The sequence below is a fragment of the Ylistrum balloti genome, unplaced genomic scaffold (genome assembly GCF_031769215.1).
Source record: "Ylistrum balloti isolate Yb309-2 unplaced genomic scaffold, AGI_CSIRO_Ybal_v1 Utg371592, whole genome shotgun sequence".
In the NCBI taxonomy this organism is placed as follows: Eukaryota; Metazoa; Mollusca; class Bivalvia; order Pectinida; family Pectinidae; genus Ylistrum; species Ylistrum balloti.
The window spans coordinates 67,404-93,908 of NW_026782818.1; the positions used below are offsets into that span (position 1 = coordinate 67,404).

General features: G+C 34.4%; 2 protein-coding genes across 2 annotated transcripts; both read right to left on the minus strand.

Moving 5' to 3' along the window:
- Positions 1 to 671: 671 nt before the first annotated feature.
- LOC132563121 (recQ-like DNA helicase BLM) lies at positions 672 to 26,505 on the minus strand. Its single transcript, XM_060227880.1, has 27 exons — positions 26,462 to 26,505; positions 25,925 to 26,231; positions 24,834 to 24,916; positions 23,549 to 23,874; positions 22,914 to 22,957; positions 22,442 to 22,510; positions 22,100 to 22,288; positions 21,730 to 21,786; positions 16,025 to 16,173; positions 15,106 to 15,812; positions 14,491 to 14,547; positions 13,207 to 13,401; positions 12,758 to 12,876; positions 12,428 to 12,541; positions 11,202 to 11,300; positions 10,288 to 10,436; positions 8,558 to 8,695; positions 7,361 to 7,490; positions 6,393 to 6,588; positions 5,817 to 6,004; positions 5,116 to 5,245; positions 4,649 to 4,866; positions 4,164 to 4,293; positions 3,365 to 3,556; positions 2,720 to 2,871; positions 1,736 to 1,779; positions 672 to 1,046 (listed from the first exon to the last, which is right to left on the minus strand). The coding sequence occupies exons 1-27, from the start codon at positions 26,503 to 26,505 to the stop codon at positions 854 to 856; spliced, it is 4,419 nt and encodes a 1,472-aa protein (XP_060083863.1). The 3' UTR covers positions 672 to 853.
- On the minus strand, positions 17,812 to 19,737 carry LOC132563118 (uncharacterized). Its single transcript, XM_060227877.1, has one exon. It carries the CDS (start codon positions 19,735 to 19,737, stop codon positions 17,812 to 17,814), a length of 1,926 nt encoding a protein of 641 aa, XP_060083860.1.

A 26,505-nucleotide genomic window follows, 5' to 3' on the forward strand; every position in this document is an offset into this window, starting at 1 on the left:
ATAAGATAACAGTGTTGTAAAACTGGGAATGTCATGAACACTGTAATCTAAACATACATAATAATATGGTTACAGATGTCTACAAAGTTCATGTTATAGTGGTATGACAGAACGTTCCCATCACACAAGTATTGATCATTTCAACTAAATCAAAAACCTACCAGTGTCTAAATTGAATGCATAAGAGAAATCTCTTGAACGTTATATCTGTAGGAGTTTCCATATTTGTTGTACTTGATTTCTCATACCGAATCAAAATATATTAACACTTTTTGAGATAATTCAAATCAATAAAATGAAAAAAAAAACCACGAACCCCCTCCCCCCCCTTTCAACAAACCAGTACGTCTTCTTATATGGAAGATAGATTCACAAAACAATTTCAGTTTATGAATACTATTTTATAGTGTTATTGCACTATTCCAGAAATATTCTCTAGGAACAGAAATAATCACTACTTCATTTGAAAATAACAGAAAAAGCAAAATAAATCTGTTTTTACAATGAGTTGGTGATATTATTCTCATCAAATTTCAACACCACAGAAATAAAACAAGAAAAATTGTTAAATATGTTGACATTAACCTGCTAAGACACTAGTCTAGATAATGTTTACCAGTAAATTCATAAGTAAGACTTCCATATTCTCAGTTATCACTGTAAATCTTTCTCATAAAGTTAAATACCAAAGTCAAATCATTCCAGCATAGTCTTCAATGGTATATCAATAAACAGTAAAACCATTTCCTTAATGGTAATCAACATCAAATCATTTCACACAGAGACTGATTTCTTGAGAAATTTTTCACTTGGAAACAGAACAGGAAATTCTGTGAGAGACAGCACATTAGTCTCATCCGAAGTAAGATCCTCCAGATCCACCGAGAAAAGAACGTTGTTTAGGAGCGGGTGCTGGCAGAAAACCAAGAGAATTTCCTCTCCCGCGGGATCCCCTTCCTCCAGATTTCCCTCCCTTTCCAGGCTTTGATGAACCTGAAGAATTTTGATAGCTGTACTGGCTGAGTCCTCCACTGCTTGCAGAATTCCTGTCAGCAGAATGAAGTAAAATCAATAGAAGAGAAGAGTTTGAACGGAAATCAAAGGCAAGATTAGAATCTAATATGATGAATGGTTTCATGGATAACCCTCTCACAAAAATGTGTTCCCATATCAACATTTTTCCTTTTGTGTACCTTCAAAAAAGTCACTATGGGAAACAGTAGGTGAAATATTTTTTTCTTCCCTGGTCTAAATCATCATAGTTTTACCAAAAAGAAGTCATACAGTTGAAGGCAGTCTTTTTGTTTATTGTTGATAATTTTCATCCAAGGAATCTATTTTGCAATCTTAAACAAGCCCTCAAAAATAACCTTTACAGTGTGCTCTTTTTGTAGGGTTAAGGTGAAAGGTCATATAGAGATTGCAGTGACCTCATTTTAAAACCTGACAAACTGCTGAATGATGTTTCACCAAACACCCAACACACTGGCCTAGATATGCTCTGGAAACCTTGGCAACACACAAGCATACAGGCATTACACAGAAATACGTCTGTCGAAAATGGGATATTAAAAGTCCTCGGTACCAAAAAGGTTCTGTAGAAAACGGTAAAGGTTACTAACGAAGAGTCACCATCAAAGGGTTCCCAGAACGGTGTACAAAATCACAAGAGAACTGTGTCACGAACAGTGTGATTAGCATAAGTAATGTATGACTTCAGCAAAACAAAGCTTACCCTGTTGTTTTTCCTTGTCCTTTTTTCTTTTTACCTCCAAATTTCTGAAGTCATAAAAACAGCAAAGTGTAATAGTCCTTAATAACAGCAAGAAGTCAATACACATACAGTATTTTGCATAGATCAATTTTTTTTTCAGTAGTGATACACTAATTACTACAAAGAGCACACTTCTGAAAGTGAAATATTTTGAAAGCATTTGTGGTATGATTTAATCACAATATTTACAATCTGGATGTGTCATAAATGGGTTATCAGCTAAAATAGGAACAAACCTATAGGGTAGGCCTAATTTCAGTATAATCTCTAGAGGGATATATAACCAAATGAGTCAAATGGGGATCGTTGAGAGAAGTGATTTAACTAAAACTGCATTTTTTCCAGCGCTCACTATGCATTGAACATTTCAGTCTCCTTATGACATAACAATTGACATTATTTGATCATATTTAGGAGTGTATCCTCATCTTATCAATTTTGAGTTTGAACTAAGATTTTGTTAATATTTCTGTATATGTAATATTTTGTTTGTACTAAGGTGTAATTTTGTTTTATATGTATGAGCTCATTATTGATAATGACTTATGTAAACTGACTAGATATAAATATGAAAAGCTTTAACAAACTGTGATAATATAATATTATTGTGTAGAAAGCACTGACCAATTAGACTGCAATTTATCAATTAATTTAAAGGCATCAGTACTGATATCATCAACACTGGTATTCCTCTTCCTGACTTGTACCTGCTCTACAGATTTATTATATAACCTGATGACTTTCAGGAATTCCTGAATGCATTTTTTGTCAAGGAGTCTTTACAATTTCTGAAAATTGAACCCAGACAGTAATTATAATGTTGCTATCAGCACATAATTCAACCAAACATGATTTTAACACGGAGATTAAATAACATCAAGAAACCCTGGCTTTGATGTAGTATTTTAGCCTTTGTGTAATATGGAAGTCCACTATAACACAAACCTTCTTGAAGCCACCTCTTCCTCTTCCTCTCCCTCTCTTCTTAAAACCAAAAGAACTGGTTTCTTCTTCCCCAAAATAGGGTGACTCCCAGTCTGGATCAGGACCAGAAGTTTGGTTTGCCCCAGATTCAGCTGCCTCATTTTCAGCAGCAGCTATAGGAGAAGACTCAATGCAATATTACCTATTATATATTATTCTATATTACAGAAATCATACAAACAGAAGCAACATTTGTCAGACAGTCAATACCATTACACATAAATGCTATACCATTATGGCATCTGGAACACTGGTAAATTGGTTGTTCCAACAACTCATAAAGGTTTTGGAAATAAATATTCTTTTTCAAATAATTTGAGTTGAAACTGGTTAGACGAGTAAGAAGTGTAAATGATCAATTGCAAAAAGGAAGAGGCATAAAGAGATTCCAAGGTGAACTCACAATGAGAGACTACAAATGTAATGTTTTAAAGATCTTTGCAATGCCTTCAGAGAAATAGTGATAACAATCTCCATGAAGTACTTTTCAAGAAATGGCAATATGAACTCATGGACCAGAGACAGAGCAACATAAAAATCTATCTAATGATAGTGGGCCAAAACAAAAGCAGATGAAAATTTTTCCTGAATATGATGCATACTTACTGGACATAAGGACACAATATTTGGTGGTGATATCCAAAAAGCGATCGGCTCCATACTTGGTGACCTTATATTCTGTCAGGTTGTCTATTTTGCTTGTCATTTCATCAACAGTGAGAGGTGTTTCTTCAGCCAGCTGGCGAAGCATGGCCAAGGGGAATAAACGGTCCACATTTTTGAATCCATGCTCTTGGGCTATAAACATATAAAACATTTATGTTTCATCCAATGTTAATTAGTACAACGGCCAATGTTTTTTCCCTTTCTATAATAATTAAGCTATGGAATAAGAGATGAACAGAATGAATTTACTCTACATAGAAGGGCATGTGACACCCGATTCTGTGCTGGCAATAACATTGGAACATGCAATAATACAGGGTCATATTTCTTTATTATTGACCAGCTGAATGAGGGTTGTCCATAAAGAAATAACGATGCGCCTACTGATGAAATTTTACTTTCTGATAAGCCTTGACTAACACTTTCAAAGCCTGCATAAATATTTGCAGGTGTCTGAATTTTTGCCTGAAATGTTACACTGAAAGTGCCCCCAAACCAGTTTGTCTGCACAACAGACCCTAACACATGACTAAGCCCAAACAAGATAGTACTCCGACTTATGATGGACCCCCTAATTACTGAGAAAGCATTTATTGATCATTTAAAACCAATGCAATATAATTTCATGGCTAGACATTTTGGTTTTGTAGATCATCCTTGGAATTTAATGTACAGTTTTTCATGTTTTAATGTTTGCAGTTTTTTCTGACATGAGTTTCCAAATTTCACTGTGACCTACCAATTTCCTTTGCTAGTTCAAGTAGTTCTGTGTAGCATTCTTCTACAAGACGGTCCTGGTTGGACACTGTGTTGCGACCAATCTTTGTGGCCTCACTCCTTGACCTATTACCTTGGACCTGTAACTCTATCTAAAACGCACAAAATTACCTAGTTAGTAATAAACCATACTGATCTTTCAGAATTCAGTAGTAAGTAGCCTTTTGAGGCCAGTGATATTTATTTGCCCATGAATCAGTTTGACCTCATAATTAAACAAGTCCATGGTGTCCTTGAAAATACAAATTACATCACCATCAAGTAGACTTAAAATGAATGTTAAAGGCCAAATGATGAGTTTTCTCACATCCTTTTCAATTATTCATGACAGTATACAAATTTAGACATTTTATCTTATATTCACAAGAAACTTTAAATTTCCCCACACTGAATATAAGCGCACCAAGAAATAAGCTTTTGAACAGGTAAACTATTTCCTGATCCTACCTTTTTGTTTCCCATCATGACATCATTAGCACCTCGTCCTATCTTGATGTAACAGGCTGTGTGATCCATGGCCGTTATCTGAAGGTCCTCCATCAATATTCCTTCTATCACTAACTTCCGAAGCATTCTTTCAGCATCATGGCGACTATAGCTTTTACCTCTCCCATGTAGTGGCAATTTGTCATGACCAAATTCTTTGATTTTACTGTTACTTGACCCTAGGTGAAGAGAGAAGAGATTAACTCCAAATAAGGTGTTACTAAGCTTGAATTTAGGAGAATCAATATGGCTGTGCAATCAGTGTTACTAAGCTTGCATTTAGGAGAATCAATATGGCAGTGCAATCAATCAACTATTTCAAATTATAATTTGAAAACCCTTCTCAAATTAAAGAAATTAAAAAAGTCATATCCGTGCATTATTCTAGACAGGGTAATATAAGGAGTACATGGGTATTAAGTGCTTACCTCTAAAGATCTCAACAAAGTGAAGCAGTGTGAAGTCGGAGCCACGCCTCCCTCCAGAGCTGGTGATAGATCTAACACACTTAATTATCTCCTTGGCATCTTCTGTAACATCTCGAAGCTGGAACATGTCCTACAACATATATACATTACACAAACTTAAACAGTTGCTAAATCTGTGAAAGCCGTGAAAGCCTCTCTGTAACTGATGGCAAGACAACTCTGTTGATAAAACAATCTAGAATTTTAATTTGAAAAAACAAAACTATTAGTGAAACTTACGAATGCTATCTAAAAACAACTTTTATCAGACAGAATTTTAACAAAGGGCAATAACTCTGCAATTAAGGGGTTGATGGCCCTGAATTTGGCACAGTGCACATCCTCTTAGTATGACCAATTCATACATCAAGTTTAATTAACCTAGCTAAAGAGCAGGCATTTTAAAGTTTTGCTCTCAAATCGAAATTTCAACAAAGGGCAATAGTTCTGTAATTAAGGAGTTGCGGGTCCTGACTTTGGTAAACTGCATATTGTCTTAGTATGACCAATGTATACACAAATTCATGTTCATTGCAAAGTTGTGCTCCAGACCTATATTTAACCTTTTGTTTGAAACCATTCTCTGTTGTACCAGGTATACTTACAGACCTACCTTTGAAGCTCCTTACTAAATGACCTTCCATTTGAAGCCTTCTACCTACCTTTGAAGCACAGTTGTCACACATTGAACCTCGAAAGCTGCCACACCCACTTCTGTCAAAGTTGTGTTCTCCCAGGTAATTCAAAAGCTGAGCACGCCGACAATCTGTCATATTCTCACAATACTGAACCATTCGGAATAAGTTATCAATGTGCACTTTCTTTGAGTCATAGGTTGCATTATTGTCAACTGAAAACACAAATACAAATTGATGCAGTCTACCAAATACATACACCAACTTCTCAAAACACAGGAAATCAGAATCATTAGAATATTACCCTTTTCTCCAACTTTGACATTTAGAAAATTGCATTTTTGACTTATATAAAAGATCTTGATGTATCAAGATCTAGTATATTTCTTTTATCAACTCTAAATGTTTATATTATGACCATTTGTTTTATTTCAAGCTAAATGAAGAACCTATCAGAATCAATTTAATTTCTATTTATACAAACATTAGCCTGAAAGAAACGAGGACACATTACTGTTTCATCCACATGTCATGATGGACATCAACAACGAGCCAGATATTTTGTATGCAAGCCATTCATATAATGGAGACAAGTATACTCACGCTCTAAGATACGGCGAATACGTTTCACATCCTGATAAGTATAGTACAAGAGACAATAGGCTAGCTGTCCATCTCTGCCAGCCCGGCCAGCCTCCTGGTAGTATCCCTCCATAGACTTAGGTAGTGAGTAATGAATCACAAATCGTACATCTGCCTTGTCTATTCCCATTCCAAATGCTATAGTGGCACAAATCACCTTGAAACACAACACAGATGAGTACTATAGAAAACAATTTGCATCATACACTAAATAGCAGACAAATTAGAACTGTTGCCAGGAAGAATGACTGAAACTAATTTCTCCCCCATCAATATCATCAATTCTCTGTGACTTCCACTAAGAAGGCAATACATCAGGTCCCAGTTTTACCCACAAAGTTTGCAACATATCTGCTGAAAAAGAACTTGCAGCATTGCTGAATAAACTGGGTTTTTTATAAAAAGAATTTAAAATATGTGGAGTTGATGAATACTGTAGCAGTAGTTATCCACACAAGATTCTGTTCACAGACAGCCAGACGGATGCACCGAGTGGTGGATGGAAAGACAGACAGACAGATGAATGCATGGGTGATGGATGGGGCAACCAGATTCCTGTAGCTGCTAACCCCACTAACTATAGGGGTGATTGAAATACAAGAGAATATATCTTTGAGGTTTAAACTAATGTTATCACAAAGAAACAGAATATTGCATTATGCAGCCAAAAGAACCTACTTTCACAAAAATAACATATGCAGTTGCTAAGTGTTCATCTGTCACTAGGCACTTACTTTAAAACTAAACTAAAACTTTAGCTTACATGTTGTACTATTGAGCCATTGTGTACGCTAATTCTCTTACCATTCTTGAGGCCATCTATTATTAAGACATTCCCTTACACCTGGCACTTGTGAGCCATTTTTTCTAGCCATTTTTTCTGTGTGCTGATTCATCATCATCACAGCCAATTGATATTAAAATTTTACCTTACAAGTGGCACCATTGAGCCATTTTTCCTGTATGCTAATTCTTTCACCATCCCCAAGGCCAGCATGGTAAGACACAGCCTGAATGCCAGCCTTACTCAGATCTTGAGCTGTGCTATCACATTCTTTTCTGTAACATCAATCAAAGAGTTTTATCTTAGATTTTTGATGGCAGCCAAGGAGACTCCATTTTAGATAGAAAAGGATCACTGAACTAATCATGCACTTTTATAGCTAGAAACACACAAAGCATAAAAAATCTCATTCCAAACTTACTACCATAATTTCCAGATTATACACTGCACTATTATATAAGTCACAGAGCTGCATTTTATCAATTTTTTTTCAATTTGATCACATATAAGTTGTACCAGAATAAAAGCAGCACCCTTTCTTACCATATGGTGACCACTATTGCCAAAATTTGATATACTTGTAATAAATAATGGAAGGCACTTCCTATGAAGTGATAACTGTTATGTTGACCAAAAATCGATGATATAACAGACAAGGGAGGGCAATTTATCAAGATTGTCACTGAAACATTTACTCAAGTTTGAAAATGAATTATACACAAATAATCCTTTATTTTATCGATGTGGTTAAAAAAACTTAAAATAGCAAATATCAAACTTGTTTGACTTGGGTGCCATTACTGTTGCATATTAACAAAGCCCCTTGTATGCTGACCAAATTCTTATAGTCCCATAGCATTTCTTCTTATAAGTTATATGAAGCAATTCATATTGTACACAATAATGACAGATAATAAAACAGCAGTCTCTTTTGTTATCGGAGTATACAATCTTGTACTGGTATGCTTCCTTTTTTCTTTTCTTTTTCATTCTGCCAAATTTTGTTTTGTCCACATACAAGCCGCACGCCCAACTCATGAGAAAAAAAAGATGCGGCTTATAATCCGGAAAATATGGTACCTTCAACAGGCCATCAACCATATCATACTTCCCAAACTAACCTAGACAGGCCACCCAAGGTATCATGCCTCTCAATCTAATCTCAATCATTCTTTCTTCACTAACCTAGTAAAGTAAAACACAATATCATTCTTCCCAAACTTATCATATCACACTTCACTAACTAATTCATGATATCATACTTCCCCAACTAAGCTAGACAGGCAACATACAATATCATACTTTTCAAACTAGTTAAAATACCTTGAGAGGTCACATTTACCTTGACAAACAGTAAACAATGCCACATTTCCCTGAGAACCTCTCCTTGATCAACTTAATGATATCAGATGTTAGTGTTGAGGGCTTCTTGTGCTCAACTGACATTCGAAGATTAGGTCGATCAAAACTTTGCACAAACCTGAAATATTAGAAAAATCTGCCACTGAAAATTTCCTGTGTTTGTATAAAAACCAACAAGTGAGAACATTCATCATTATCAATGGTATATTAAAAAAAAAAAAATTCATACTGCATTTCCAAAACCTACAAAAAAATTAGGTTAGCATACTTATAATCAACTATCAATTTACATTTTATGTTACAAGAACCCTCTGCATTCCTTATGGAATCCATCCTTTCCTGACCTGTGCCAATCCTCCGACCATTTGGATGAAGATCAAAGACAATATGTCAACTCAGGAAACCACCTACTGTCCCATAGAACATATTGGAAACTTTCAACATCCTACACTCTACCTAATTCAGATTTTAAATGGAATGAAATCCTCAACTTCTTACAAATCTATGATACCACACTACAGGCCTTGTATGAATGGACTAACTACATACTTCATTTCACGAACTCTTTTCTTCTCTGCATCCTTCAAAGCCAACATTTTCAGTATAAGAAAATGATCTAAAGCTTTTTTTCAACAAGATGTGACAGATCACTGAATATTATTAGTTATGTAGTTTGCTAGTGACCCCCTACAGGAATATAGGGGTTCAGTCAGATTGGTAGGGGGTGAGGGCGAAGCAAACTAGCAAACTACATAACGAATTTATTGCACCAAGGACCCATTTAAATATATATATAATACGTCCCATCACATTTCCTGGCATCCATGTAAAAATGGCCAAGACATTCGTCCAGTCGGACTACATCGTAATCTTCAAAATCTGGGTTTTGCTGCTTTTCCACCAAATAATCTTTGAACACTTTAGCGGCCAACTTATTAGCTTTTAACGTCTTATCAGCGTTAAGTGCCAGTGTTTTTTTTTTCCTTGTCTGCAGCTGTCGTCTGCCCGAACCGCCCAGCCATTTTTGATCCGAGTCAAATAGGTGCTTCGTGTAGGGGAAACAACTCGTACTAGATAATAGCAACTTCTAGGATTCACTCTAGCCAATATTCCGACACGGAACAGAATGTGAATATCGCCAATCTGTGATTTGAAATTACGAAGTGACGCCTTTCAGAGATAATGGATGGCGGCCATTGCCCCCTATATATTCAGCTGCCCCCTATAGATTTATAGGGGGCAAGCAACGTCCAATCAGATCAATGCATTCTAGTCCGAGGTGCAATAATGTTCCATACATTATTGCTTGGCCATAAGAAGGCAAATCTAACTTTCCCATCAACATGGTCATCTTTCAATCATTCTTCACCTAAATATTACCAATCATATCTTAAAACCCTTAAGAATTTTCTAATAGAAGAACTATCTCTTCTTTGGGGATTTTCTTTGTGGTCTTTGAGAACATAGTAGTTTCTCCTAACAGCATGTCTATCACTAAATGATTTATTTCAGTTCTACCCTTTATACTTGATTCTATAGACCAATTATTGTTCACTAAGACTGAACTGTATGAACTATATCTACTTTCCACCCTACTGTGTGAGTTCAACAACTGAAAAAGCTCTTTTTAATATCTCTTCTATATATCTATCCTTTTAAACTATTATTACTTTTGTATTCTAAGATTTTCGACCAGTATTAAATACATACCATTTGGTGTCCTTCATTTTGAGCTGGTGAATGATGTCTTTCCTGACCCTGGGAGTGGCTGTGGCAGTTAGTGCCATCACTGGGACCTCAGGGTAGCGCTCACGAAGAATGTTCAGTTTCTTGTAGTCCGGTCGGAAGTCGTGACCCCACTTTATAGAGAAATAACAAGTTATGTCCCTTGTTATGATATGCTAAATCTTGAATCCTCTCAAAAGTATTACCATGTCAGAACTAAATCATACAGTAAGAAAATATAATGAAGCTCACATAAATAGTTTTCTTAGCTTTATTTTAAGAAATATCAAAATACCTGGGTAATATACTATGATGTGAAGATTTTAATCTTCAGTAAATTCATTAAACAAAACACATGGGCCTAAACAGCCATCTTACAAATAAGAGTTACATTCTCGAGTATAGTCTAATTAATTTCTAAAACTCGATACACAAACTTTTATTTCTTAAAATAAATATAGCCAGGACAATTCATTTTGCTATCTAGTTATTTGACTTTCTATATGTGTATTTGTAGACCTGCAGACAAAGAATGTGAAACTATCAGAGTATTCTGCCTGCTGAAGTCTCATTATAAGCCATATATGAACAGAATGTGTCTGTAAATGTGGAGGAGATAGGCATTAAGTATATTTTACTACCAAATATACAGCTCCAGGGATGAATGGCTTGAACACTTTTTAATCCTTACTGCCTGATGAATCTGCAGCCAATAGAACTGAAAAGGACTCCATTTTAACAACTTTGTATCCTTTCTTCGACCTTAACAAGCAATCTGACCAAGCTTGCTTTTTTGGATCAAATTATGTTATCCCATGACAAGATATAGTGATAATATGATTAAAAGAAGATATCATTCATTGTTAGAATGCAATAGCAGAAAAATTTAGAAGTCATACCTGGCTGACACAGTGAGCTTCGTCGATGACAAATCGGGAAAGTATCTTCCTACGATACAAGTTATCTAAACAGTTGTTGAGCTTGTCACTGGCAGATATCTGAAATATAATTAAACACATATATTTTAGTATTGACATGTAAATCTCTTCTCCCTATGCCTAGGGTACATAGGTATATTGAACCAATATACTTTTTCTGTATACTTAAAAGTGTACTTGAAAGTGAAATTATATCCAGTTAAAAGGGAAATCTCACTATTAATACCAGTTAAACATGACAAGATGGCAAACCTTCCAAACCATTGTAAGTGAGCATTCCAGAGAACAAACATGTTTGTGACAACTAATTCAGAACATATCCCCTGGAATCATCACTTCATGGTACATATTGCCAAGTCCTTAAATGGGTATCAATTTATCCAAAATTCCATGTAGCCCTAATCCCTAATCATAATAGAAATACACCTGTAGTCCATAGATTTTGTCTAGATAAATCAACACTGTTACAAAGCTTATATTCATCACTGAATCATACAAAACTGTATTTACACATAAGGAAGCTAACAGTAATTATACAACTGCTGTCTTAAAGTCAGAGATGGGTTTAATATAGGCCAATTAATCAGTACTTGTCTGTAATTCTAATGAACAGCAATAGACATAGGTGGGCTATTACCAGACATGGGTTTGAAGCTAGATATATACAGTAACCCTGTTTCAATAAAGATCCTAAAACATGAGATAAACATTCTTTGGTGGATCTACAATGAAGTAAACAAGATAATGCAAAGCTTGACATTATCCTCCGCGCCCTGCTGTTTATGTCTTAAAAAAAGTTTAATTTTTATTTGTTATTTTGAATTGTTACATACAAAGTATTGAAATGGAGAACTCCTACTTCAGTACTAGCTTGATTCCTGTGCAAAGTCTTGAGAACCGAATAATTAACTTCAATGTTTTAAGAGAACTAGTCTGAAAAATGAACTTTGTGATTTGACCTATCTATTTCCATGGTAACAGAAAAAGTATTTAAATAATGAATTTCCCCATAGCAAAAGATACTACTAGCTTAATAGATGCCTTCCTTTTCTGATGTTTTTCTCTGTATTAAACCTACCATTTGTATGCGACAGAATGAAGGCTAAAAAACATGAAAGCATTTCTTAAATTTTCTTCATCTTTATTTCTTGCAGGGCAGATATAAAGTAGAAAACTTGTTAACCTACCTTTTCTGGTGTGACATAGAGGAGGGTGATTTCTGGCTTCCTATAGGAGAGTTTAGTATAAATAAAATCTGCCTGTGTTTTGTTTTGATCAGAGGACAGCTGAGCTGCTGGAATCTACAAAGGATTATTGAAATATTGATTCACATTTTTACAGGATTCTGAAAGTAATATTTCCAGCTCTTTATTTGAGCGAACACAAAAGAAGTTTTTTTTCCTTCTTTTCACCTGTGCTTTGAGATATTGTTACATTCCATGAAAGGGAAACAAATCATAACATATATAAAATATATCACTGCTTTTTTGTGAACAATCTTTTCTGTATCAACTTACCATCATAGAATTAAGTCTCTGAACCTGATCCTGTATGAGAGCTCGGAGAGGGGAAACAACGATGGACACACCTCCGGACACAAGAGCTGGCAGCTGGTAACAAAGACTCTTTCCACCACCTGTCAAGGAACACTGATACATTGTCAGTCTAGTTACATCTAATTACATTAATACTTAAGCAAAACTCATTCAATAAATTTATTTAAAACAGATTCCTTTAAAGATCACAGGTTAACTTTTGCTGCAGATTAACTTTCACAAGACACATCAATTTGCAAGTGAGGCAAAAGTATATGTTGGGCTAAAAATTGCTTTTAAAATGGAAATGCATTTTTTTTTTTTCTTTTCTTTATATGTGAATATACCACAGGACTTAAAAGAACACTTTTATGTGAAGGTGACTAACACTCAGGGTGAATGCTTCCCCATATATACTATTCCGAAGGTACCTGTAGGCATCAGGATAAAGCAGTCGTTGCCCAACAGAGAAGCATTAACTGCCTGAAGCTGATGGTGACGGAAGCTATGCAGACCAAACACTGAAGTGAATGCTTTCATCATCTCTTTGCTGTGAGAAAATCCAAATCCATCAAAATGTTTGTTAGGATCCTCAGGCTGCTTTTGACAGCTGTTTGGTTTGGTTACTGTTAGAATACAATAACAGAGTGTTAATGTCAGAATTATGTTTCGGAGTAAGTATTAACATTAATGTTTTGGGTTGTCAATACTGATCTCAGAGAAAGCTGATACATGTTAAATGCTTTATGCCAATTGGTTTATGTCAAATATGCCAGCATTCAAATGCTTAATGGGAAATTCCTAATGTGAGATGTTTTGATTGGGATTGAACAGTTTTCTTGGTTATAATAAAACTGGAAAGGATAGAGCACCAATGGTTGTCTGTAGGCCTTGATCAGCTGTAGAACATTCACTATCTCAAATTAACAGTGCCTATTTCAAAGTATTTCAAAGTAAGCATTTCATATTCAGCATAAGAAATTATCGGCTTGGCATCTAGCATTTAGCATTATGCAGTAAAAGGAAGTATTTAGTTATATGACTACTCTTAACATTTATATATGACAACACAAACCAACATAGCATTTATTATCCTCAAAAAGACATTTACTTTCTATTTTCTAATGACTTAAAGTCATCTTAAAATCTTTAAACTAATCAGGATGAGAGAAAACATTTCACATTTGGCATGATGCAATTCCCAAACAGCATTTAAGATATCACACTTCTTTCCATGCAATCTTTACAAACTCATTAACAAATTTGCTTTTACTTTTAATTTTCTTATCAAAATGTGTACTGGTACAGTTTTCTTATTGTTTCCTATCAAAATGTGTACTGGTAGTTATTTTAAGAATGAATGCTTTTACAGACTTGAAAACTTATAATTAATTGAAATTTACAGCTGTTAAGCATAGAAAATAAAAAAAAAACCAAATTTGTCCAGCTTTCTTTGCTGGGAACCATTGATACATAATAAATGTTTATGCTATGCAGTACATTGTGACTAGAATAATCTCATTGCTTGAGCTATTAAAAAAAGACCCACTCAGTGGCCTGTATAATTTGCCCCTGTTTATCAGCAAAGTCTTTGACCATCAAGAAACAAAACATCCAACAGCCATGCAGTTTACAACCTAAGTGTTGAAACCATCTGGACAAACTTTCATTTAAGTATGTTATATGTATTACAATAAACCATGAAATCATTTTACCTGGATAATGGTCAAAACTTCTGTTTTCACCTTTGGCAGGATTTCTAGCACTTGTATCTGTATATGAGTAAGATAGAGACCACAGATTGTATAAAATGTAGTTTAGGTATAAAGACCAGGACCAATAGCAATGTTCCTATTTTCTGGAACTTCTCACAGTATCTTTTATTTTCCTACATATATTTTTTTAATAATGTATATGGCACACATTTGATTAAAACTGATGGATAGCAGGGAACTTAAGTTCAGATTAAACAATTTATTGCTATGACTAAATAATTATCAAATATTTCAAAGAGAAAAATTATGATTTATACAGTTGACTTTTGAACATTTGTTTTTGAAGATGAAAATGAAAACAGTCAAAATATGGGACCTGGGTCTGAATTAAACAGTAACTTTGGAAAAGCCTCATAAGGATCTTGTTACATTGAAAAGAAAACCAGAGCTGGCTTATCTGGTTCTCAGATGTTTATAGCTGACACACAATGATTGACGGAATATAACTGCAATTGAATAGATGACCTAAAGATACCAGAGTTTACTTAATCATCCCTTGCAACTACAGTATGTTTAAAACATACGTATGTGTAATATTTAAATTGACTTTGTTACCTGTCTGTTGTTTACGTCTAGGTGTATGGACAAGAGATGGTATATCTGATTCTTCAATCTCATCCTCATCAAATTCAAAGTCATCTATGTCAATACAGAAATCACTGTGGTGGGAGTCCTGTAGTGTGGAGGTTTCATTGTGACCTGATCTCTTTACAGAACTAGGTCCCTCATTCTGTGCAATCTTGTAACTGAAATCAAAGTTAGATGTGGCTGATTTTGTTAAAGATTCATCCATCACTTTAGTGTCTATAGGACTGGTCTTGTTCCCAACACCTTTACTCAGACTCATTATAGGCGGAGAGGCCATCCCTGTGACAGTGCCATTTTTACTGAATGTGGATGGAGAACCCATTGATTTTCTGTTAAAGTTTGCCATAAAGTTTGCATGTGACTGTGTTAGTTTGGCATCCTCCTCAAAAAAGCTTTCTCCACATGGTATAGGAGAGCTGAAAGCTTTAAATGAACCGTTTGACGTCCTTTTATAACTCTTGTCTGTAAGGCCATTAGCCTCAATTCCCGGAGTTGTAGAATCCATCATCTGGAATCGGAGGGGTGTGGAGGTGCTAGAAGGAGACAAGTTTTCCTTTGGTAATGACTGTGAGGAACTGATAGACTGGGAAGGAGCTCTGTCTGCACACTTTTGTCTGGCTGATGAAATCTCCATTGAAGAGGAGAAACAATCAGCTTTGTTTTTTATGCTCTTCCTGAAATCATAATAATAAGTGCTTTTGTCTGCTATACGGATATTTCGAAACATGTACATGTAAACAATTATGTTAAGTATATTTTCCAACTTACATAGGATGAAAAATGCATTGACTTGAAAATATGTTCACAATAGCAGAATCTCCTTTTGCCACCAGAGTAACTTTTGCTGTGTACATCTATTACCCGAAGCAAGTAATTTAGCTGTTACCTGAATGTAAGAAGTTTCTGCAGTCTCTCATAGTTTTGCCAGGCTATGACCATCAGATCGTCAGTGCTAACCTTACAAATGATATCACAAATCTCGTCCATGATACGAAGAAGCACAGTCCTTAGTTCCACAATGTCTTCACAACTCAGCTACAAAACATTTAAAATTCTGATTTGTAAGATCTGTAAAAGAATGTTTTCCTAATTTCCTGTACTGAACTTGAGGTAGGACTGGATTTCATATTTCATTAACATGGCAATGAATTAAATTAAGTTCCAAAACAAATTTAGTCAAACTATTATATTAGAATGTTCCATACTATTTACTCAGCTGTTGAACAAATGAGAGACTTGATGGATACCATATTAGTAATTCTGGAAGAAATGTGTGAATAAAAATACTTTAAACATCCTCAATCTGCATTTTTGTGATCAAGGGACATAAATCCTGCTATCCAAAATTTTTGTAAAATATCAAGTATTAGTCACAAAGGAGTATGTATGATTTGGGTCAAATTTGGCCCCCTCTTCAAATTTGATGAAATACCTATATTGAGTAAGGATAGTAACATAATTAATGAATTGGGGGATTTTAGCATGTTTTCTTTCTCGGCGCATGCTTAGCAGCACTTCAAGTATAGGTGTCATACCAGTATTTTTTAAGAGAAAAATGACACAAAGCATTACAAAAAGATTCTGTAACTTTTAATTATCATACAAATATACTGCTTAATATGATGTAATTAAATCACTTATGGAAGTTATCAACTAATGGCTTTTGCTAGCAAAGGCTTTAATTAAACTTTTAATATATTTACATTTGGTACCTTAGCAACGAATTATATCACATAGCAACGGCATGGCTATAAGATTTATTACTGGTAACAACATTTTCTATCATCCGAACTTGTGAAATGAAAACAAATCATAGCATATGTGACATAATTATATGGACTCACTTTTTTTTACAAAGGTATTATAATGCAAACATTTGGGAAGTGACATTAATTTCCCTAGCAACAGAATGTGTCGCATAGCAACAACAATATATATTGATAACAACATTTTCTTTCCAGTTTCAAGATTTTTCTTCTGCTGTACTTAATGAAAACAATATATTTCTCATGTTTTCAGTAGCTAAACTTTCTAATAAAGGTATCACAATATAGATATTAGAGTATTGATCAAAGTTGGTGCCCTAGCAAAGTATTCTGACACATGGAAGAATATGACCTAAACTGTTATTTTTTTTATATTGTTTCAATGTTTTTTATTGTACGTTATTTAATGAAAACAAATCATTATCACTTTACATGGACTAACCTTTTCTTACGAAATATGTATAATATAAACATTCTGATACAGATCAAAGTTAGTACCCTAGCAACAGAGTCTATCACATAGCATACCTGTAATTGTTAACATATTCTTTTCTGTTACAATATTTTTCCACTTGTTACTTGTTGAAAGCGAAACACTTACCACATAATTTCATTGGTAAAACATTTTTGTTATAAAGGTATACTAGTGTACACAATATAAAAAACTGATTATTAATCAAAGTGTGCAACAAAGTCTATCACATAGCAAGAACATCACCTGAAGCTGTTATCGGTTTCTATTTTGCTTCATATTTCTGCACTGATGCTTTTGAAAGCAAAGCATATTTGAAGCATATAATCAATGTTTAACCTTTGGTTTTGTTAACAGAATTTAACAAACATGAAAATGAACAAGTGATAAGCGACTTCAAATTATATCTACATTAAATACATATAGTGTTACAGTTTATTCCTCTGGATACTCCTCATCCGTGTCGGAATCTGTTGTTGGAATGTCAGCTGCATCAGCCAAAGACTTTGTTGAAATAGTCACTGCCCCAGATGATTTGCCTTGGAAGCGTTCATATCCTAGAAACCACAATGCACTTGCAATGTGGGCACAGCAACCGACCACTCTTGAGTCTACTTTACAAGTGCAGTACCAACCTTTGATGGGATCATCAGAAAGTGAGTCATACTCAATCCACAAAGAATGTGCTCTGCTGTTACAGTGTCGAGACTGTATTTTTAACTTGATCAGATTAGGGTTTTCTGAGAAGACCAGCAACTCATACAGTCCATCTTCAACACAGTGCTCCTTTGTATAACTTGGTGCCTGTTTAAGTTGATAAACTCCCATGGTGATGTTTCGTAAGTCATCCATGGAAAGTTTAGGGAAGTCCATCAAGTCTTCTGCTTCCAGCTTTTGATACACAGTTCTCTTATTTAGTAAGTTGTTGCTTTCCAAAAATGCCTTCACTGTGTTTGGTTCCTTGGACTTTGCAAGCATTGCCCTGCAATGTGCTTCTGATGTTGCGTCAGTTTTCACAAGTGGTTCTTTAAACCTGTTGATAGGAGCACAGATGATTCTCACAAAGTCACCAATAGAAGGGATCAGGGTATTTGGAACAACTTTGTCAAACAGTTTCCATTGTTTTATCCTGCCATTCACGCTTTCTACCACCCATCTGACTTTTGTGACTAAACGTGAAAGGTTCGCCTCTTCGGTGCTGTGCTGCCTGCAGCCTTTCTGAAGATAGAAGGGCATTTTCACATCGAAACCTCGGTCTTCTAAAATCCTCACAGCGTCCCTAAACCCCCTGTCTACAATGAATATGTCACCGGGTTTGAACCACTTGCTAGCTTCCTCATTTGCCTTAAGCATGTGTTTTGTAATGGAGGCATCGTTGTTTGAGCCATCAGCCAGGTAAGGTCCGAGCACATCCAGAATGTAGCCATCCGTTCCTACAAGCATCATTGGTTTAACAAGTGGTCTGTTCTTGTGCATAGAATAGGACCTCCTTTGGAATTTGTAGTCTGCACTCTTCTGGATGTAAACATAGGTGCCATCAGCAACAACAATAGCCTCGTTTTCGCCTGGTTGGAACAATGATTTTGCTATATTTGTAGTGTGGTTTTGAACAAAGTCTCCATGAGATATGTGTTGAAATCCAAGGTTATCTGGTACAAAATCTTCCACTAAGGCATTCCTTGTGCTGTTCACTATACGCTGGATTTGTGAATATGTTAAATGAAATAACACACCAATTAACTTGTTGGACAATCCACTACGTAATTTGAAGAGAAACACAGATAGACATGTCCGGATTGACCTGACTGCTGAATTATTAAGTGATGTCAAATGAGTGACAATTTCGTCAAACTGCTGTTTGGTAAATCCTGTCAATGTTACATAATCTTCATTGGTTAAAAATGATGGCACATCTAAATTCAAATGTCCAGAATGTGTAGACAGCATCCTTCGAACTCCGGAGAGAAGACCTGTAATATCACTTCTTGAAAACCAGTCATTTGATTTCTTGGTTCCAAGTAATGCCAACGCATTTTCATTCAGATAATTGTTCTCAATATGGCTCTCACAACATCTACTATGGGGGTTTATGAATATACCACATACTATGAAGGCCTGAGTAGTTCCTTGTTGTGGGATGTTGGTTAAATGGTTTCTTTGGTTTGCATCTTTATGACATACAATACATGATTTATGAGATTTTGATGTTGCGGGAAGGTTCAAATCAATAGTTTTAGGACTCGACAGTGTCTTTTTCTTTGGCGGCTGAGAAATGTACTTGTCATCATTAGTATTTACAGGTGTCTGGTGAAATATTGGAAGACTCCTATACACTCGTGCCGTACATGTCCCGCATATCATGTCATTGCTACTCACGTCCCTGCCAACACATCGCTCAACATATCTTTTAAAGGCCACGCCAGGTGGGATATGCCTTCTGGAATTTGGTTTACACCTTTTGAAGCACAATCAACATGGGATGTCTTTTGGCATCTGGAAAGAAATATTTGATAAGTATATTAATACTTTATACCAACCATATAAATCACGGTAATGTAGAAAAGTATAAAAAGAATATGTAAACATAAAAGTGACAACTTTTTATGTGGAACTCAAAAGAATGTGTGTTCTATACATTGTATAAGAAATTAAAAGTTGTAAACATAGATATTATATTCATATCTAAATTACATAACATATTTTTGTCATAATTGATCAATAATTACACATTATTTAGTGAATATGTTGTTAAGTTTTTTACAATGAAATTAAGAAAAAATAATAAAAAGGAACAGGCACCAGCACGACTGTAACTCAAACAAATGTCGATAAATGTTTGTGAAATATGGATTGTCAACAAGATTTGAACTCGCAGTTTAATTAATATTACAAATGTTTTTTACTTAACGTGAAAAAAATAAAATGTTGCTAAGCACTTTCACACACACAGACTACATGGTTGCATTTTAAATTAAATTAAGAATAGGTATTTTTTAATTTGAAATCAAAATAAATAAATAAAAGAGTTGTCAACAGGATTTGAAGTCAGAGCTTAATTAATTACACAAATAGTTTTAATTAATGTTAAAAATAATGATGTGTTGCAAAGTTCTCTCTAGAAAATATGTATTATAGTTTTGTATCTTAAATTGAATATAAAAAAAATAAAATCAATGGTCATCAGGATTGGAACCCATAATTGCGGTCCTTATGCTCCTGAGCCAACCCGCATACCACTACACCACGGTACAGCAAATGCAACCGCAAGCTATTTTGAAAGTATATATACACCGACTATGTTGGCTTTCTCTCTGGCCGTTTCCAAGACAATGAGTATAAATAGATGCACTCTTTCATTTTTATTTTTCCTTAGTTAGTAAAACGAATATTTTCAGACAGAAAGAAGACATTTTCAGTGTACTTCAACAAGACACACAGTCTCTGTTGAAGTTTATAATGAATTACTCTTGTATATATTGTGAGCTCGCCTTCAGACAACACTTCACCCGTTTGTTCGGCGATCAACATCAACAACATTCAAGCTGGGCTTGGCAGCACAGAATAATACTGTTTCAGAACTTTAAAAAGTATTGAGATACCTTTAAATAGATTTTATTGTTAATAAATGACATTTGAATAAATTTTTTAACAAACATCACACAAAGTTAGTGGATTTTTTGCCGTCTACCTGTATTGGGGCATCTGTCAACCAGATGTAAAACTGATGATGCAATCAAGTGCTGCAGACGTCCGATGAATAAAAAAACTATTCATTTTTTATATCACATCAGTTAAACATTTTTGCTAACAAGAACAAATCTTACCTTTCTTGGTTGTGAAAAATTAAGGAATTGTTGGTTTTAACTCCATCATTTGAGTGTTTCTGCTGCAGTAAACAAAAATATTGATAGCGGCGAAGTCCGTTTTCCGTGTTCCGGACCATATATTACACGCGATCTTGCATCAAAATGCCGAAAAATAATTTTAAAAATTAATTTTTTAATATGAGCGCAGTCTTGAACAAGTTTTTCCTTTTAACACAATGACTTTATTAAAATTTTTATTTTGTAGCATCAATATGAAACATGTTCAAGCCTGCGCTCATGGTAAACTTCAGTAAAATGTACCCACGAAATGGGGGAAATCACCGATTTTCGTGTTTTTTGTCAATTTTCAAACAGCTATATTAAAAGATTGGTGATATTTTTTAAATCTTGAAAACAATTCTAGAATCATGGACACTTCCATTATTAAATGTCTTCACTCTTTTGACTTTCTGAGACAGTTTTTCTCAGTAAAATATTGGGGGTACATAGGTACCCAAGCCATACCTACTCCTTTCTCATTATTTACCTGTCCTGCTGGTTTCTTCAGTAACGGGTGTCGTAGTGGGTCTGTTGTGTCCTCATTCTTATTATTATCAGGTATAAGGCAATCTGTAAACCAACAATGTAATGACAGAATGTATAAGGATATCAGTGAAGTATTAAGAGATATGGTAGCCCACTGCAATACTAATACTGAATAATACCAAGGAAACAATGTTTTTTCTACCTTTACTTTGCAGTAGCCTGTGCCTTCATAAATTGGGAAAAGTAGGAAATTTTTCTGGAAAATGATAGATGAATTTTTTCTCTTTTTTTTTCTTTCTCCTTTTTTTATTTTGGGAAAGCAGGGCTAAAATCACTGGGAGATAAAGTTGAGTTGGGAATTTGTGTGATACATGTATCTTATTTATCCAGGTATCATTTGGAATGGACACCTCACCTGAACTAAGTCTGTTTTGTGGCTTATGAACAGCTGGGGGTGGGCAGGATGGATTGTCTACATTGTTCGAAGGGAAAGTCTCAGTTCGTCTTCTCTTCTGTTGTTGAATCTGTCCATCATCTTCTGAATCTGTGTTATTTAATTCCTGTACACATATAATAAACCATAGTTATACTTGTAAATTTATATCAGAAAAAAAAGTAAAGAGAAAACTTGGGGAGTATACATATGCTTACAATATCTGTCTTAGAAGAAGAAAAATATTGTAGATTTTGGGAGCAATATGAGTTGTCTTTACCTGAATTGTCCTGTCTTTTAATGATTCAGTTCTGTCCTTTAGACTGCCTTTACCCATGAATGGCTTACTCTGAAACAACCAACATTATTTCTAACATGAAATGCTGTCACACACAGTAAGGCATATCTTTATAACATTAAAATAATAAAAAAAAACCTTCAATTATTGTCCTAATGGTAGCCAAAGCCACATAAAGACAATTGACTAAGGCATACATCTACCACCAAAAGAAATCAAATTTGGTAACTCTCTTGTTCCCAAGCAAAAGGTTTAACTTGGCAGGTAACCTGCATATCACATACAAGTAGCAACACCACTTTTTGGGTATCTATAATTCCATTTTAAAAATTCTTTGATCCCAACAGAAAACCTAACAAAAAAACTTACCTTATTCCAACAAAAACTTTATGATATAAATTGAATTAAGTATATACAGTACAAAGCAAACACTCAGGATGTGAGTTGTACTTACTCGCTTTAGTGACAAAAAGGCTTTTGGTTTTATCACTGGAGAGGCTGAAACAAAAGCAAACCACAATTGATATAAATTCTATGTACTTTGTGAATCATCTATAGTTTGTTAAACACCAATACAAACTGAGACCTTATTCTGGTCATTAGTTTTGAGACCTTCCACTAATATATACATCATATAAATCATTATATTCCAATATAGTGCAACAAAACAAAATGGTGATGTACTGAATGATGTCCCCTTTATTATAGTAATAAAAACCTTCCAAATACCATTCCCTCTCAATTCTGAATACCGAACCAATTTTGTGTCCGAAATTGACTGCAATATACTGAAAGTCACCTATGAAAACCGGCCTTACCTGAACGATCAAGACCCGGGTTGCGACCAGCAGGCCGTGAAATCAACATAAAAAATTAGTCATGAGTAACTTTGATCCGACCTATTTCAAAATTTCAAGACAATAAAGCAAATGCAAGCAGAGAGAACCATAGTATCCATTACAAGATTTAACTTAAAAAAGATCATCATATCTCAAACAGATTTTAGGGTAAATCACACACACCTGAGAGATTCACAACAATGGTATAGCGTAAGTAACCATGGTAATGTATCAATTAAAACTGAATTACCTGTTGAGAAATCTGTTAAGTCATCATTATTATCACTTGTTGATAGAATATTTCTGCTTGCACTGGTAACAAGTGGTTTCCCAGATTTCATTCTTGTGTTAAATACTGGCTCAGCCAATGTCCTTGAGTTCGGATTATCTGAAGTGTCATCCAACACTTTTGGAGATTTTGGCTCAGAAAAAGAAGGACCAAAAAGGTCGTCGTCGTCATCATCTAAGTCTTCATAACTTTTTTTTCCTGTGTACAGAAGACGCCCTGGTTCCTTACCGATACTGCTTTTTGCCCTGGACTTGTCAGTTATAGACTCATTCATCTGGCCAGGCACACTACAATACAAAATAATGGTATCACTGTATATTTTAGACCTGTTTTCTAAAATATTTTTTACTTGCTTATTGCTGTGTACTTATTTCGCTCTGATTTTCAGTAAAAAGTGATGATATCACTTACAAGAAAATAACGCATTTAAACATCATTTTTAGAATTTTTACCTTTTTGTGTGTTTACCTGTTAATTACTCGAGTTTAAAACATTATTTTTGTGTAAAAACATTAAATTCATAAAGCTGAGTTTCAGAGCTAAACATTGATGTATGATATGTGTATCAAAATGTACTTTTTCACTAAATGAAATGAATATTACCATCAGGACTTTTTTCTGCAGTTGCCTGAAAATATATTCAGCTCAGAACACTATAGCTATGTATTTTATATAGCACTAAAGTTAAAGTTTGACAACTTCAAATTAATAACAAAGGTAATATATTATATATCTTAATTTAACTTGCAGTATTTCCAAAATCAGAAAAAATTGTTTCACTTAACTTGGAGTTTGAATCTTGTTTGGAAAAGTAAACATATCTACTAATCTTTGGAAAAATATCTGAATTATCAACCTGATCTAATTTCACTATTTAACAAGAGGTCCAGTAAAAACTTGTCACCAAGATTCAAAATCAATCAATCTTATACATGGTCTGATAAAGATTTCCTACCTAATGGAAATTGCTTATTTAAATCATTAAGTTCTTGGGTGAGGTATAAAGTTGTAAGCTAGTCTCTTCCTATTGCTATGCTTTGTCTCACTAATAAACACCAGTAACCTACAGATGTAGTGAGGTACATAAAGGATGATATGCTTACACCCTCTCTGCTCTGTGATGCAAATGCCAGATAAGAAACCTATGGCTGAGTAGTAATTTTTGAATTATATATACCAGTGAGGTACCATATCAATATGAAGGAGAAGATTCTTTTTCACAAAGCCAGATTTGTAACCCACTTACCTGTGAGGTGCTACAGTGGCAACAGGTTTCGAAAGTTTGACATCTTTGCCAGTAAAAGCAGTAATTGACATTTGTTTTCCCAGCTGTCATAAAACAAATACAGTGATTAAACAGTTGATACTTTTCTGAGTTTATGTTAAAGCTTTAATCTTCCAAAGCAGAAAAATTGTGGCTATAATTTTATGATTAGCTCTCCAAAATATTTTAAACTATGCACTTACAAGATATGGTCTGTAAGTGCCTTATTCATTCTGAAAAGATACCATTTTATCAATTGCTAACATTACAGTTGTAAAATATTATTTTCAGGAAAGTTTTTCTTTATACGAGTAGGATTTAGCATTATTGCGTGAAGGTAAAATCAATCAATATATATTAGTATGTAATGATAGAAAAACAAAACTGATTTTGTTAAGAGAATATGTTGGCAATATATTATAATGCATTGAATACAGTATTCCAGAGTCTATTTCATTGTCCTGTGATAAACTAAGATTCATCCCCTGGTGTTTTTGTTGAGTCCATGGGCTTGTTGCAGGAAACATACACTATGGTAAATAGTGTTCACTTTCAGCCACATGAAAATCATTATGATAGATTTAGCACTAGTAACAACTAAATAATTCATAAATTTTAATATTTCAAAATGGTAGGTTTCCTTCCTTATGTTTCAATTTTAGAGGCACAAACTGCATGCATTTTCTATGGTATATTCACAAGTTGATCAGCAAGACAGCCAGCATTTTTGTCTGGTAATGTAGTTGTTCTTCTTTTATTCATTTTTGTATATTTTCAATATTTGGTGCTCTTTTTAAATTCTTTTTAGCAATGTGTTGTTGCTAAGGACAAAGCAAAAGTCAAAATTTTCCATGGAGTAAAATATTTGTGATTCCTAAAATATTCTGTAAATTACATGTACTCTGTAACTTGGCTTGTTGAGATAATTTGGCAACAACAAAAAAAAAAAAAAAAAAACCATAAACACACAAACAAAATCTAAAAATCCATCATTTTCACTTTCATAATTTAAAATCTTACTAATGAAAGGACAATTTCATTCAATTAGTTTATATTACAAAACATCATCAAACCTTTGATACTTTTGGAACAAACTTAGTAGCGGGTTTGGCAGTGGTAGGAAATGGTCGTGCTGTAAGCCAGTTATCATCATTATCATCTTCATAATCATCCAGAATGATGGTTGATTGTGCTCTAGGAGCTGATGTGCTTGAAGGTTTGACATTTTCTTTTGTTGAAGAAACTACTGTTATAGATTTTGCATCTGTCACTTGAGCAAGGTTGGACTTTAAAGATTGGTCAATTTGTGTCCGTGTTCCAACTTCCAGACTGGACACAGTTCTGTTTCCTTTGCCAGCAGTTCTCTTAAATTTGAATCCACTGAAAACAATTATAACCAAATGTACATAAACAATCAACTGTGTTTGACAAGTATAGATAATTCACAAATAAAACTCTTGACACAAGGAAATTCTATTTTTTTTTTATATGTGTAGTCAATGAAAAGTTTAACTTAATAATCATTATTATACTTAAACAGTTTCTCACTCACAGGATTCATTGTAGATTGTAATCTGTGCATGAGGAAATTGATATGGTTGTCTACTTACTTTTTAGTGACAATACTGCTGTCTTCACCACCAGTTTCTGCCAT